This window comes from Scardinius erythrophthalmus, assembly GCF_964197995.2.
Source record: "Scardinius erythrophthalmus genome assembly, chromosome: 17".
NCBI classification, from domain to species: Eukaryota; Metazoa; Chordata; class Actinopteri; order Cypriniformes; family Leuciscidae; genus Scardinius; species Scardinius erythrophthalmus.
Genome location: NC_138237.1, coordinates 37,379,094 through 37,395,664, shown reverse-complemented (window position 1 = coordinate 37,395,664; position 16,571 = coordinate 37,379,094). Strand labels below are relative to the sequence as shown.

At 35.8% G+C, this 16,571-nt stretch overlaps 1 protein-coding gene across 1 annotated transcript; it reads left to right on the top strand.

The window, feature by feature from the left end:
- Positions 1-4,940: 4,940 nt before the first annotated feature.
- sra1 (steroid receptor RNA activator 1) lies at positions 4,941-13,764 on the top strand. Its single transcript, XM_081390578.1, has 5 exons — positions 4,941-5,030; positions 7,788-7,904; positions 8,851-9,059; positions 10,266-10,374; positions 13,086-13,764. The coding sequence occupies exons 1-5, from the start codon at positions 5,006-5,008 to the stop codon at positions 13,265-13,267; spliced, it is 642 nt and encodes a 213-aa protein (XP_081246704.1). The 5' UTR covers positions 4,941-5,005; the 3' UTR covers positions 13,268-13,764.
- The last annotated feature ends 2,807 nt before the right edge of the window (positions 13,765-16,571 follow it).

The window sequence follows — 16,571 nt, the reverse complement described above, 5'->3', positions numbered from 1 at the left end:
GTACTATTTATTCATTTCTAAGAGCACCTATTTCTCGGTCTACATAAATAAATCAAAGTCTAACTCATAAAAGTTTCTTCATGACTCAAAATTTCCTAATTATCACAGAGTGCCTATTCCTATTATTATGATTTATAATTTTAACAATTACATCTTTTTTATTTATCTATTGACCTTATTTCAACATTCCTCTCTTTATCTTTCTTTATATTCAATCAGAATTAAAGTCTTATTCAAACAAAAAGCAAGTTTCATTACTACAGCATCTCTGGGTATTTTTCCTCCCGAATCTGGTTTCCAGCATGACTAGTTGCTATTTGCAAGAACAAATAGTTTCATTAACAGCTTTCTGGGCGCACTCTCAACACTAACACAAAAAAATACTCAACATATACCAATTTGGTTGAATTTAACCATAATCATTGCCCTTATTAGCAAAGGTAAAAGATTGTTGTTGTTTTTAATCTTTAAATCTTTAAAATCTGATCACCAGTTTTCTTCAAAATTTTACTTAACAGAATTGCCAAAATTCAATTAAACCTTTTAATTAATTTAGAAGCATTTTAAAGGAAAAAGTGATCAGTCATCCTACCTACCTTAATACTTTAAGTCATTTTACCCCGTCTGGAATGGTCCCTCTGTCAAACAGGGTTCTGCAGTCTAAGACAACGTGGTTCCTCATTCCGAGGACTCCTGGATGGCCTGCCAAATTGTCGTAGATTTTTCCCTAAACCTAACTAAGTACCTAAGTCTACTGGGGCCGTCTCCAATCGACGATCCCTAATGTCTCCAATCGACGCTTAATACATAGTCTACCTAACTAACTTGCTTCCCTAACTAGCTTTCTTCCTGCGCAGGAATAATTGACAAACAGACCTTAGCAAATGTCCTTTCAATGCTTTAATCACGGCTGGGAGATCTTCCCGAGCAGTTCTCAGGGAATCTCTCCCAAGAAGCAAGGCCGGAGGATCTCAGACAAATTCCATTGAGAATTCCACCAGATAAAATAATACAACAGTTTTTATAGAATAAGGAGGTATGGCAAAAAATGTCATACTGCATTACATTATTTCCCCACAATTTGATTGGTTTTCATAGACAAACCCTTCTGTTACCAGGTAAAGCAAAATAATTACTTCATTGTTAATCACAAGGTTCAAATTTAGTCATCTGTCAAGTTTCAATTAGAAACATGGTTAGTTTAATATACAGTTTACAATTTTATCTATTAAAAATCTACCACACATTGCACAAAGGAACAGCTTCAGGAAATCTTGTGGCAACACACATAACTGTGAGAAGATATTGATTACCTGACTTGGTACGGGGAAGAGGTCCAACACAGTCAATCAAAACATGTTCATATGGCACTCCAATGGCAGGAATGGGATGTAATGGAGCTGCAGGAATAGGCTGGTTAGGTTTGCCTACAACCTAACAAACATGGCATGATCTACAATACTGAGCCAAATCGGACCTAACCCCAGGCCAGAAAAAATGCCTTAACACACGATCCAAAGTTTTCCTGACCCCCAAGTGGCCAGACAAACAATGATCATGGGCGAGATACAATATGTCAGATCGATAAACTTCTGGAGCCACCACTTGAAACACACTACTCCAGTTGTCCTCACATGGTATTTTTGGATCTGTCCACTTTCTCATCAAAACACCATCACTAACAAAATAGCCAGAAGCAACATTTGATAGTACTTCATCAGACACTACATCTTCAAACATGGGTGACAAAGTGGGGTCTTGTTTTTGCTCAAGTATTAGCTGTTCATGAGATGGAAACATCTTTCCACTCCCTGCCAAGTTCATGTCACCTTGGGCCATGAAAGTATCATAAAGTGGTATCACCGATTGACTGTTGTAAGATTTGTCTTGAACTTCCCACATTCCCACAAGATTTGTCTTGAACAGCCCACATAGCACGAGTACTTGCACAAATAGGAAAAGTTTCTGGAAATGCCAATTCAAGTTCATCTGGACCATCTGACTTGAGGACAGTAGAGGTTACTTCAGGGACAGCTAGCACTTTCCCACCAGCTAAATCATTCCCTAGAATAAAATACACACCATCTATGGGAATCTGGGAACAAAGTGCAACAACAACATCTCCAGAGATTAAATCTGATTGGAGATTAATGCTATGTAAAGGCATAGACACAAATCCTCTACCAAAACCTTTAACAATTACGTCTGAGCTGACTTTTCATTGAAGGACAAGATCACAGATTGAAAAGCTCCTGTATCTCTCCAGATCTTGATAGCTTGCCTGTGTTCAGGGTCAGAAGACAGATACACAAAACCATCCATCAAAAATGATGATGAGCCAGCTAACTCACCTTTCTTGCATGAAACATTAGCACCTGAAGATGCCAAAGGAAGGCTTGGCACAGGGCTTACAAACACTACAGTCTTTGCGGATTTCTGTTTCTTACTTAGAACAGGACAATCTGCGAAAGAGATGGCCTGGTCTCTTACAATAAAAACAAGCCCTTTCTGAAATCAAACCATCATTAGTCATTTTATTGGCAGGTGATGAGGCAAAGGGCACAGACTTCACAAGCCGAGACCTATTGTGCTTAATCTGGACCTGAACTTCAGCTTGTTTGTCATCAAACTTTACTTTATGGGTTAAGACAAACTCATCTGCCAAGATTGCAGCTTGTTCTAACATCACTGCCTTCTGCTCATTCAAATAAACAGAAACAACCTAAGGCAGACAGTTTTTAAATTCCTCAAGCAAAATTAGTTGTCTAAGAAGTTCCTTTCTTTCCACCTTCTGAGATGTACACCACCGATCAAACAGATTCTCCTTCTGTTTTGCAAACTCAACATAAGTGTCGTGAGCAAATTTGGTACAACTTCGAAAGCACTGGCGGTAAGCTTCAGGAACCAGCTCATATGCCTACAATATTGCTGCTTTAACCTCATCATAATTAGCACTCTTCTCAAGGCTTAGAGCGGATTACGCTTCCTGAGCTTTACCCACCAAGATACTTTGTAAAAGCGAAGTCCACATAGTTCTAGGCCACTTTGATGTGGTTGCCACCCGTTCAAAATGAGAAAAATATCTCTCAACATCGTTCTCAGAAAAAGGAGGTACTAACTTAATATGTCTACCAACATCAAATGGAGAAACATCACCTCTTGGAGTTAAAGCAGCAGCTTTTAATTCCAACTCTTTAAGAGACCGTTCATGTTCAAGAATCATTTCTTTCCATTTCTTAATTTTATATTAACCTCTAGCTGTTTTTCCGGGAAAGCTAGCTCTTTGAGCCTAAGCTCAATTGCAGCTTAATTCAGACAAAGGAGCAGTCATGGATTGTGGGGAAACCTGTTTAACTTTCAAGACACCATTGTCAATCAAAACACTTCTAATGATTTCCTTCGCACTATCCTTCAGTCGCTTCTCACTACTTGTGATGGGAATATCATAATGAGAGAAAACTCTGTGAAAAACTCAAGTAACTGTTTAGAAGGTTCCTTTAGGAAGTCTTCTAAAGAAGCCATTACTAAACTCAACACTAACTACACTTAGTCCAATAGCACACAGCTACAAAAATGACAAAAGCAGCAAAAATGCTCTCAAACAAAACTTTTAAAGCTTTAAACGGAAGTAGAACTAACCCAAACACAGAAGATTACTCACCCCAAGCAATCACGAATATTTAAAGGCAATATTGGGCAATAGTTTACACTAAAACCCACAAAGGAACTTCACACAAACACTGCTAACACATTAAAGTTAGGATCATGGACCAGATAAACACTACCTCAATTTTTTTTAAACTCACCTAACTTAAGTATTCCTCTTTCACTTCCATAAAAAAGTGAGCATGGTTGCTGAGCCCAAACACAATACAAAACACATGAGATACACCCGGATACCTGCTTAAAACTTCTAACTCCTGTCTATCTTCTGAGGTGTACCGGGCACGAGGCGACTTTTACAAGCAAAAGCTCAGCAACTGTGAGCCAATTAATCAATGATCACAGTTCTGAAATGCTTACCCCCGACAGAGAACAAGTCTCCACCCAGAATAACCTCGAAAACAAAAAAAGGAAAAATAACAGAAGAGTGAACCGATGGAAGGATTGAATTATCAACCCAGCTGGAACTCTCACCCTTCCTAACCGGGAAAACTCATGCATACATTCAAAAATACTCAAACAACCATACTCACCAAATGATCTCAATCAAAGGGAACAAACAAATACAGTCCCCAAAATATCAAAAAACAAAACAAATGATTTTTACCAACCAAACTGGACGAGCCCCCATTATGTTACAACCCTGGCTCTAGGGATGCAACATAAAGGACACAAAAACAGAAGTCTGCCAATCAAAATAAAGTTTATTTAATATTAAAAGAAAAATTTGACTGTAGAAGCAGAAACACTGCTACTGCAGTGCTGCAGGCTGCAAGACGAGAGAGAGAGACAGAGAGAGAGAGAGAGAGAGAGAGAGAGAGAGAGAGAGAGAGAGAGAGAGAGAGAGAGAGAGAGAGAGAGAGAGAGAGAGAGAGAGAGAGAGAGAGAGAGAGAGAGAGAGAGAGAGCATTTATTAAATTTAAGAAGAAGAAGAAGGTGGTGTATTTTTGTAATATTTTAAAATAAATTGGAAATGAAACCTTGCGGGGATTGCAAAAAAAGTAGAATGTCGATTCACTATTTTCACTATCTCACCAGTAGGTGGTGAATTCGGGTATGAAAACTACTCTGATGAAACAGAGCGGAATTATCTATTTTAACGTAATCCAAGTATTTGGAATCACACTATGCATTAAAAAAAAGTATATGTTATATATATATATATATATATATATATATATATATATATATATATATATATATATATATATATATATATATATTATATATGAATATATATATAAAAAAAATTCATCGGTGACTTTTATTTTGCCTTTGTTCAAGCTAAGTTGTTGCTGAGCTCACACGAATCTTCACACAGTGCTGGAGTCTCTAGGCTGCTATGAGTGATCGGTTTGTTAAACCAGGTAAGATATAAATAATAGTACATGTTTTTATAACCATATAATTTATAAGCTTACATATGATGTGTCGGTGTCACATATTCGTGTGAGTAATCAGCAGAAGTTAATGTCTTTCTTCACTCTCATTCATTCCTGTCAACTTTTCGTGTCATCTACTGTGAGTTGTAAACAAGGACAGGAACAATCTAATGCAGAAAACTGCGATAGAACAATAATCAACTGAATACTCATTGACTATTAAAGACATTTGTATGAGAGTGAGTGTTTCCATGTGACAGCTCGTGACGTGGCATCTGGTGTTTAATGTCTCAGTTAAAGATACAGTAACAACACAATGAGTCTGTAAACTACATTCTTAAATCACAGCAGTGTTGCCTGGGCATTTTTTAAAAACAAACCCGAGCTGAGGGAGATAACCAGCCCAACATTGTAAAATTCAATGCGATTCACACCCAAAAAATAGAAAACAGTGATGTTTTGTACTGCACTTTCTTTCAATGTTGTTAAACTAAATGAATGTCATGATTAAGTTTTGCCCGATTACCCTGCCCTAATGCATTAATAAGTGTGTGTGTGTGTGTGTGTATATACACCCAGCTATAGTACTTTTGATTCCCAAAACTTAAAAAAAATTCTAATAATAACTATTAGAGAATGTTCTGTATAAGTTCTCTTTAGGAGGTGGTTACAAAAAAGAATAAATAGAAAATTAAAAAAATAACTCCACACAATTCTACATAAATAAATATATGAATGTGCAAAAAAATATATAACTCCACATATTCCTGCATAAATAAATATATAAATAATTAAATGTGTGAGGGGATAAATAATTAAATAAATAAAGCGAGGTACTTCCTCACATCTCAGAGTCTGAACATGTGTATAATATTCAGCTCCTGTGAAAAACTGTTCCAGTGGGTGGAGTACACATGAATATTCATGATATGTCCCCTGTTGTGGGCGTGGCCTTGAGACAACGCCAAACGAATGGAACTGAAAAAATATTAGTGCAAGCTCCTCAAATCACAACTCGTTTAATGGATTATTTCGAAAAGGTAATTCTGTGTCCTTGCATATTTCTTCATTCTTACATATAAACTTCATTCCCTTTTCGAAATGATCAATTAGGCTAAATGATTTGCGATTTGAGGAGCTTGCACCAATATTTTCAGTTCCATTCGTTTGCACGTTGCAGGGGACAAATCATGAATATTAATGTTTACTCCACCCACTGGAACAGTTTTTCACAGGAACTGAATATTACACAACACCGGCAACAGCGTCCGTCACGGAGGGCATTCGGTGGAGTTCGAAGGGATGGATTTGAGCACCGCCCACACTCAGTTAATATTGGATGAGGAAATATTTGTTGGTCAACAGTCTCTGCTGATTCAGCCCAGCACCAAGTCTTCATCGTCCAGCACTTTTGTCACATATGATCTCTTCCAGCAAATTACTAGTGGTTTTCCTGACTCAAACAGACAGAGGAAACCCACACACAACACAACTGCACAACTCACTAAAAATAATCTTGAAACTAGCCACTCATCATTTTCACTGGCCACAATTTTGACATCAATACCATGGGGAAAAACTACGATATAGATATTTTTAATATTATCTCATAATTTGGCAGCAGGTTTATGTCACTTTAAGACCAGAAGAAGATCATTTTCTTTTCCTTGGTTGTTTTGAACCTCCTAGCTCTGGTTGTTAACCGAGGAATTGGAAACTTGTTAGTAGATTTTCTCTCCGCCATCATGCTTCGTACAATCCAACACACCTGCGAACTTCAGGCGGGTGCATGTGATATTGTTACGTGCGCGAGAGGGGAGGGGGAGGGGGGATCTGTGACGTGTGCACGAACTGTGATTGACAGTCAGATCTCACACAGCCCTACGCTGATTGGACCAGAAGATTTTTGCTAAACAAATAACAGGCTCCAGGTGGAGGTAGAAACACGTTTTTTTTCTAAAACTGGCTGATTTATGTTGCTCTGTCGGAGCATAGTGTCGGTTTCAGTGAATATGATAAAAAAAATCTTGCCGACGGCAGCTTTAATGGCACAATCATTTCAGGTTTAGTTTCATTGTCTTAGAATAGAAGAGAAAACTTTGTTGTCATTGCATTTAAAATACAACGAAACTGCAAATGCCCTTCTTCTGCTTAGTTACTAGTCTTGGTTTTCTTTGCCACTGTTTTGCCTTTGTTCTATTTAATTATTAGTTGCCATGGTTTCTGATTAGTGCTCACCTGTTCCCTATTTCTTCCCTCTTGTGTATTTAAGCCCTCAGTTTCCCTCAGTTCATGGCATGTTTTTCTGACGTGGAAAGCTGATCCTCGCTCTCCCATGTGCGTATACAAGTCAGTGATTGACACAGGGTTTTTTTGCTTAAACTTCGATGCGCATCATCTCAATTCATTATTAAGTCAACACAACAAAAGATGTGTAGGGCTAATCGTCGCAGAACACACATTTAAAAAGGCATGCAATTTTTTAAATCATTCATAAAATGTACATTTATATCGTCGCAGGTGGCTATCTCGGCAACATTTTTTATAACTCTCAAATTCATATTTTTGGACTGTTTTATGTGCAGTCTGGATCCGTGCTTATTCAGTGCAGAATAATAATAAATGACCTTAGGGTTCATGATTGCGAGACACCAGGATCAGTGTACACAAATAAGTCATGTTTTCGCTCTCTGTTGTGGAAAATCATGTAATGTTGCTCAAATAATGTTGCTTTCTTCTCAGGCAATCAGGAGCATGGATGGAACGACCCACCACAGTTTTCCTACGGCCTGCAGAAGGATCCAGGAGGACCGAAGCGAAATATTCTCAACAAGAGGGTACATGCGCCCCAACTTACAGGTCAAGCTTATCCCTGATTAAACCTTCTCTTGATTCACCTCTTGCCAAACTATTATACTGTATGGATTTTGTCATCTTTTCTTGGCCTTTGATTTGATTAAAAAATATAACTAATTCATCACAAAGTTGTCTGTTTAATCTTGATTAATAATATTATAGGTGCTACATAATCCCACTTTACATTAAAATCCGTAGGGTCAGTCCATCTCATTGTTTGTTTAATAAATTATTAAATTAATATTTTAAAAACATTTCTAATTTTCCTTTTTTTTTTTTTAAACCTCTATGTATTGGTATTGCAAATTCTTCCCAGTTCTTATTTTAATTTTACTTGGTTTAACCACACTGGCCATCTTTGTGTCATGGCGCACAACAAATTTTGATTATACAGGTGTTAATGGACACCTCTCGAAACAAAAACTGTTCTCTAGAGCATGTTACAAGGTACATGTACATTAAAGGCACATACATTTTTTCTTGTGGAACTTATTACACGTATGACTCATTGGCCTTTGAGGGATTAAGAGGATTTTTTTATTTACCATTACAGCTCAAATTAGCATAAATGTAAAGTGGTTTATTATAGGGCCACATTCTGGATGAATTTAAAAAACAATTCGCATCTGTAAGCACTTTTACCACAGACAATACATATTAAATACCAAATTTACAAGTGCAAGGATGAGAAATGAGATGAGGTAATTCAACTGCAACTTCACAACACTACAACACAAAACGAATTATAATCTATTGTACCACTTTATTTCAATGGTCTACTTCAGAGATTCTACTGACCATAAGTAACTTTGCAACTACATGTCAACCTATTCTGGTAACCCCAACCCTACCGGTCTGCTAATACTCTAATTTAGTTAGACAAGTTACTTCTAACTAGTAGAATGTCTAACCTAATAAAGCGTAATCTTGATTATTTATGCCCCTGTAGGTTCAGGATCAGAGATGCAATCGACACCAGTAGCGGGGATTACGCCTCCCCGGGGAATAAACCCTCCTCCGATGGACAGCATCACTCCTCCTTCCATGAGTCCCAGAATCCCTTCAGATATAAGAGCAGAGCTGGAGACAGAGCCATGCATTGAGGATGTGCAAGAGCCGCTGTATTGGGCGTTGAATGCATGTAGACATACTGTGAAGGTAAAGTCATTGTGTGAAATGTTGAAAATAAAGTTCAGAGCATAAACCAATGGGAGCCTGGCAGAATGGAGTAAAATGACTAAGAAATATTTTTGGTTCTTCACCAGGACATTAATACCCGCCAACCTGGCAAATGTGTGTGTACTTCAGCAGTGGAGTGTAACGCAGTCTCTCCTACAAGACACTTCATATATAATATATACATTTTTCAATTGTAGTCTTTTAAAAAGGCATCTGAAATGATAAACTAAGTGCAATGCAGTGTTGTAAAAAATATAGTTATTTTTTTTAATGCTTATCGATACTGAAATATCTGAAACTCTTCCAATACTCATTATCCAGAGAATAGATAAACGATACCAGCTGCTCTCTCTCTCTCTCTCTCTCTCTCATATCTCTCTGACAGCGAGTGACACACAAACCCGCCTCCATTCACTCACTCGTTTCATTTGCTCCTGATGAATATTGTTCCTGTTACAGGGCTTAAATTTCGCAGTGGGAATGCATATATTGTGCATAATTTTACTCATTCCCGCAGTTTTTGTTCACAACCAAAGTTTGCACACATAAAGCCGCCTCTCAGCACTAAACTGAGTTATTTTTTGCTGCTTAAACAGTCGAATACACACAAAATAATGTCAAAATCCCGGTCTTGGTGAGTATTCACGTAAACCCAGTCAGTCATGTTTTAAGTGAACGTAAACAGTTGAGAAAGAAAACGCATATGTCACAGTATAATGGATCCGTACATCAGGTCTTAAAGTGACAGCGGCCTAATAAACCTGCTGACAAATTATGAGATAATATAAAACAATATCTATAGGACAGTTTCCCCCATGGTATCGATGTCAAAATTGTGGCCAGTGAAAATGCTGAGTGGTTGTAACTTTGGAAAACCACTCGCCGCAAGAAAGTGAATGTCAAACCCTGATCTGCGCAGTTTCAAAACAAGGACATTTATTGTTTGGGTTTTAACAATCTAAAACATACAGAGTTTGGAACCAGTGTACCAGTCACATAACATAAAGCAAGTATCTTTCAAGAAAGAGTCTTTCCAAGAAAAAAAAACCCTTTTTCTCACCTTTAGCTCCGACCCCAATTAAACACACCTGAACCATTGAATCGGGGCGTTCAGGAAACTTCCGGGCAGGTGTAATAGAGCTGTGGACATTTATGTTCCTTTTTTTTTTTTTTTTTTTTTTTCAGAAACAGATCTGTGATGATGTTGAAAGGCGTCTGAAGCTTTTTGAGGACATGTGGAAAAGTGGAAAACTCTCTCCTTTGGTTAAACGTAGGATGCATGGATTGTCCCAAGGTGAGTCAGAGTGTTGTTCACTTCTATTCACTGGTTCAGTGGTAAAACATCTTAGAACAAGGGTTGTAAATGTGTACAGTAGTAGGCAAAGTGATGTGTGGATTTTCAATTACTCTACAAGTTCGATTAAACAGTTGCGACGTAGGACAACTTAGTTTGAATAAACGAGCAGACACTGATTAGCTACTTGATCGCCTAAATTAAAAAAATAAAATTAATATTTGTGTCGTGTTCAGTGTTGTTATCGATAGAGATACGCGGATGGGGCATTATTTCATCCGCAACCGCATCACAAAACTCATCATCCGCACCAGCGTTTTTTGACCAAATTTCAAAGCCGCACCCGCCCGCCATCCGCTGAGTGTTTTGCGGTCTATGGACGGTGCAATGCTCTGCTGATACGAGCTGCAGAAAGCCCTTGTCTGTTCTAGAAAGGAATTAGCAAAGATATTTCATGCTAATGTATGATCATGAGCATCATAATTTATAAAGCGGATGTCATAACAAATGTAAGTAGACCATACCTGTCAACATTTGGGTACCAAAATAGGGGAGACCTGGGGGGGTTTCAGTTCAACCACATGCGGTTTCATGTCATACATTACACACCCCATCGCCAAATCAGTTAAGACAGTTGTATTCATCTTAACAATACACAACAAATCAATATACAGAAAAACAGATTTCTAAAATAAGGTGTAGGCCACAAATCTGTGAGTTGGTTACTGTTTTCAAAACTGAACAGGTGATGTTGTGTAATATTCAGTTACTGTAAGAAACCGTTCCAGCGGGTGGAGTTACTGTAGGCCTACTGGATTAACTGGTACATTAACTGGTACAGATTTTCACTGGAACTGAATATTACATCCAAATATTGTATTGTAATGTAATCAGTCCGCATATTGTTGTGTAACTTCACCTATTGGAACAGCATTTCACAATTTTTCACATGAACTGAATATTACAATCAACTATTGCGAAAGAACGATTTACAAAAAAACAATGCAAAAGCGTGCACGGATTATGAATTTGTTCACTGATACCGTACCGTACCGTACCGTACGTAGTTTTTTTTATTTTTCTGTATAGTTCTATATGTTCTGTATAGCGTTAATTGCGTTAAATATTTACACGGAGTCTTTTTCCATTTCTACCAGTAACGCTTATTCAGCTTCCCGCGTCTACTTCCTGCGCAGATATCGACGGCACAACTGGGTTGTAGTTGCCAGGTTGAGCTCACAAATGGATTGAAATTTGAATGATGTGTTGATTGCGCGAGTAGCATGGGTTTCATACAAGATCTGGCAACTGGACAACCTTGGAATAATATATTGATGTGATTATTCATATAACGAGGTTTGGGCCATACAAATAACGGGAGTTTCACGGGAGAAATAACAAAACGGGAGATGGGTGTGAAATACGGGAGACTCCTGGGGAAAACAGGAGTGTTGACAGGTATGCAGTAGACTGGGAAGATTTTAAAATGAGATGCATTGTACCCAACATTTTTAAAAAGTACATAGTTAAAAAGAAACCTAATATAAAGTGGGAGAAATTCAAATGCACTTATAACTATTAACATTTTAGCTCTGAGACTAACACTGTAATAACATATTATAACACATATAATAACACATATTGCATGCATATCTAGACTTCTTATGATTTAATCTTAACTTGTTTGCCACACTTCCCATCATCTTTCTTGTTGCTCAAATGTAAATAACATGAAGCAGTCAAACAAATTCCAGCACGTTATATAGCAAAATCTGTGTTAGCTGAAACATTTCCACCAGGCTTGTGCAAAATTCAGAATTTTTCAGAATTGGCCTCCATTCAATTCATGAGTTGGAATTTGAATTGAATTTACTCCGCCCCACAGGACGTTGAATTGAATTTGAACTGGAATGACAGGAAGTGGATTCAGTGTTAGGAAGGTTACTTTGGAAATGTTATTGCTTACTGTTATTAGTTACCCATTATAAATGTGGATTGGATTACTTTATTTGGATAACTTTATCAATGCAAAGCAATTTCGTTTTAAGTTGATTAGTAACTAATTGAATTAAACATTTTACCTCAGTAATACAACTAAATACATTAATTTTGTAATTTAATAACAGAAATTTCATTTCACATAACTATTTACTCCTCAACCCTGCATACATTTTGTTCTAAAATAGATATTGATCAAATTCTAAAATAAATTACCCCCTTAATGTTGTTTAATTAGTTTTGTTTTTAACATTGCTTTTAACATTCATTGCTGGAGAAAAACATATCCTTTTAATGTAATCTGTACAAGTAGTCAAACTAATATCATTTATAATGCAATCATATCTGACATATACTGTAAAGCTTCATTGTTAAACACTTCACTTAAAATATGTATATGAATTTCTTTGAATTTTTATTGAATTGCAATTCTGCTTCCTTTAATTCAAATTCGAATTGTAATTCTAGATCCTGTTTTTGACATCAATTCATATTCAAGAATTGAATTGGAATTAAGGAGTCATTCTCAATTCAATTCTGAATTGTGCACAAGCCTGATTTCCACCATTGCATGGTATAAACAGCCCAGTCCTGCTCCTGGAAATTTAGCAGATTTAGTGGATTAGTTCAGAATTTAAGACATTATTGAAATGCACTATTCATTTATTTAGAGTAAACGTGAGGAAAACATACTTGGATGTGATTCGTTTCAGCCCTGAAAAGTAAAAACTGGGATGGGGCTGATGAGATCCACCGAGGCCTGATGGTGGATCATGTTTCTGAAGTCAGTCAGTGGATGGTGGGAGTCAAACGTCTCATCGCTGAAGCTCGAAGCCTGAGCCCACAACCAGTCAACAACTGCACTGATGATCCAGCGTCTCCCGCGCTTCTCTGAAAACTCATGTTTCATTCCACAAGTTGCCAGTGATTTGTCTTAACTTATGTAAAGTTTTGTATAATCCATCTTTAAAAATAAAAAAAACCTTCCCTTTCCATCTAGTTCATCTAATATTACTTCTATTTTTGTAGGGTGGTGTTGGGGAACAGTTCTTTCTTTCATACCTCATTGTAATTTTTCTTTGTATTTTGAAAAAACTACAATAAAGTACTGTATATACAAATCTGCTTTTAAAACAGGGTTGATTTCCAACTCTTTCAGCCTGAATAAAGCCCTCAGTTTCACAGGCTCAACTGATAATGTATTGAATTTGTACTATATATAAAACAGATTTGATTAGTACTGTTATAATGTGCAATAAAAATTATGTTGAAACCTAGCCTAAATTCTTTGGCAAAGGGTATGTTTTGCAATATGTCTCAATCTGCTCTGTAGTTTACTAGTCAGGGCACTGATTAGGGAGTCGGACATTCTCAATAGTGAAATCCCTCCAGTGCGCTGTAACGTTTGCTCCCTAAAAGTCCCACAATGCACCGTGAAAACCTGGGAACATTGATGCTCGCAACAATTTAAAGCTCAATAATTTATATCCGTAAGTCATTCTCTTCAAATGCTATTGAGCTTTTAATTATTGTATATTTTGTGTATGATCATATACAGTAGTGAAAAACAGCAATATAAAAGGTGTGTGTCATGCCTGACACCTACATGAACACTTTACAGTTGGTTTTATGACTGAACGTCTTTCTCTTCAATTGCTATTTAACTTAGCATTAACACATTTTACTTGCTCCCTCAGGGGTGTAAATAAAAACTGAACTTTTTATGCGCTTCGGCCGTTTGTTTACACGAAAATTTCCGGAAAAATGAGAAATCCAACTTTTGAAAATGGGTTTCAAAGTTTTTTGAAAATGATACCGTTACTGTCTACATAAAAACTACAAAAACGTCATTTTGTGAAAACGTCTTGTGTATTCAGCCTATAGGTTTCTTTACAAAGTGATATCGCCAACTACTGGCCTGGAAGCAGAATACAGCGTTTTAAGTCGTTTTCGGGGATCATTTTGACAACGTTGTTGTCTGTACACATTTTAGTTTTTTGGTGTTACAGTCTTTTAAGAATATTAGACATACATACCACATCATTTACAGTATAGCCCAGTGTCATTTTTCATCATATTGCTTCATTAAAATCACTATGAGATCAAAATTGACAATTCTTAGTGTTGATTAGAAATGATTTATCCGTGCACATAACTTAAAACAATATGTAATATTTAGCAAATGACAATGATCCTATTAGTTCCCGATCAAGTCTTGTCATTTTTGGGAAACAGTTTCATTCGGATGTGCATCACAATAGGGAAGATAAGACTATCACAAAATCCGGTAACACTTTATTTTAACGTCAGTTACACGTTACATGTACTTAATATAGTAATAACAGTAAATTATGCATAATTACTAGGAAAAAAACTTACATGGTAACACTTTATTTTAGTGTCCTTGTTACACGTTACATGTAATTATTATTGAAGTAATAAATTATGCATAAATACATGTAACGAACCCTAACATTACATGGTAACACTTTATTTTAGTGTCCTTGTTACACGCTATATGTAAATATTATTGAAATAACAGTAAATTATGCATAATTACATGTAACTAACCCTAACATTACATGGTAACACTTTATTTTAGTGTCCTTGTTACACGCTATATGTAATTATTATTGTAATAACAGTAAATTATGCATAATTACATGTAACTAACCCTAACATTACATGGTAACACTTTATTTTAGTGTCCTTGTTACACGCTATATGTAAATATTATTGAAATAACAGTAAATTATGCATAATTACATGTAACGAACCCTAACATTACATGGTAAAACTTTATTTTAGTGTCCTTGTTACACGTTAAATGTAATTATTATTGTAATAACAGTAAATTATGCATAATTACATGTAACTAACCCTAACCTTACATGGTAACACTTTATTTTAGTGTCCTTGTTACACGTTACATGTAATTATTATTGCAATAACAGTAAATTATGCATAATTACATGTAACTAACCCTAACATTACATGGTAAAACTTTATTTTAGAGTGTCCTTGTTACACGCTATATGTAAATATTATTGAAATAACAGTAAATTATGCATAATTACATGTAACGAACCCTAACATTACATGGTAACACTTTATTTTAGTGTCCTTGTTACACGTTACATGTAATTATTATTGCAATAACAGTAAATTATGCATAATTACATGTAACTAACCCTAACATTACATGGTAACACTTTATTTTAGTGTCCTTGTTACACGTTACATGTAATTATTATTGAAATAACAGTAAATTATGCATAATTACATGTAACTAACCCTAACATTACATGGTAACACTTTATTTTAGTGTCCTTGTTACACGCTATATGTAAATATTATTGAAATAACAGTAAATTATGCATAATTACATGTAACGAACCCTAACATTACATGGTAAAACTTTATTTTAGTGTCCTTGTTACACGTTAAATGTAATTATTATTGTAATAACAGTAAATTATGCATAATTACATGTAACTAACCCTAACCTTACATGGTAACACTTTATTTTAGTGTCCTTGTTACACGTTACATGTAATTATTATTGAAATAACAGTAAATTATGCATAATTACATGTAACTAACCCTAACATTACATGGTAACACTTTATTTTAGTGTCCTTGTTACACGCTATATGTAAATATTATTGAAATAACAGTAAATTATGCATAATTACATGTAACGAACTCTAACAATACATGGTAAAACTTTATTTTAGTGTCCTTGTTACACGTTAAATGTAATTATTATTGTAATAACAGTAAATTATGCATAATTACATGAAACTAACCCTAACCTTACATGGTAACACTTTATTGTAGTGTCCTTGTTACATGCTATATGTAAATATTATTGAAATAACAGTAAATTATGCATAATTACATGCAACTAACCCTAACCTTACATGGTAACACTTTATTGTAGTGTCCTTGTTACATGCTATATGTAAATATTATTGAAATAACAGTAAATTATGCATAATTACATGTAACTAACCCTAACCTTACATGGTAACACTTTATTTTAGAGTGTCCTTGTTACACGCGATATGTAATTACTATTGTAATAACAGTAAATTATGCATAATTACATGTAACTAACCCTAACCTTACATGGTAACACTTTATTTTAGTGTCCTTGTTACACGCTATATGTAATTATTATTGTAATAACAGTAAAT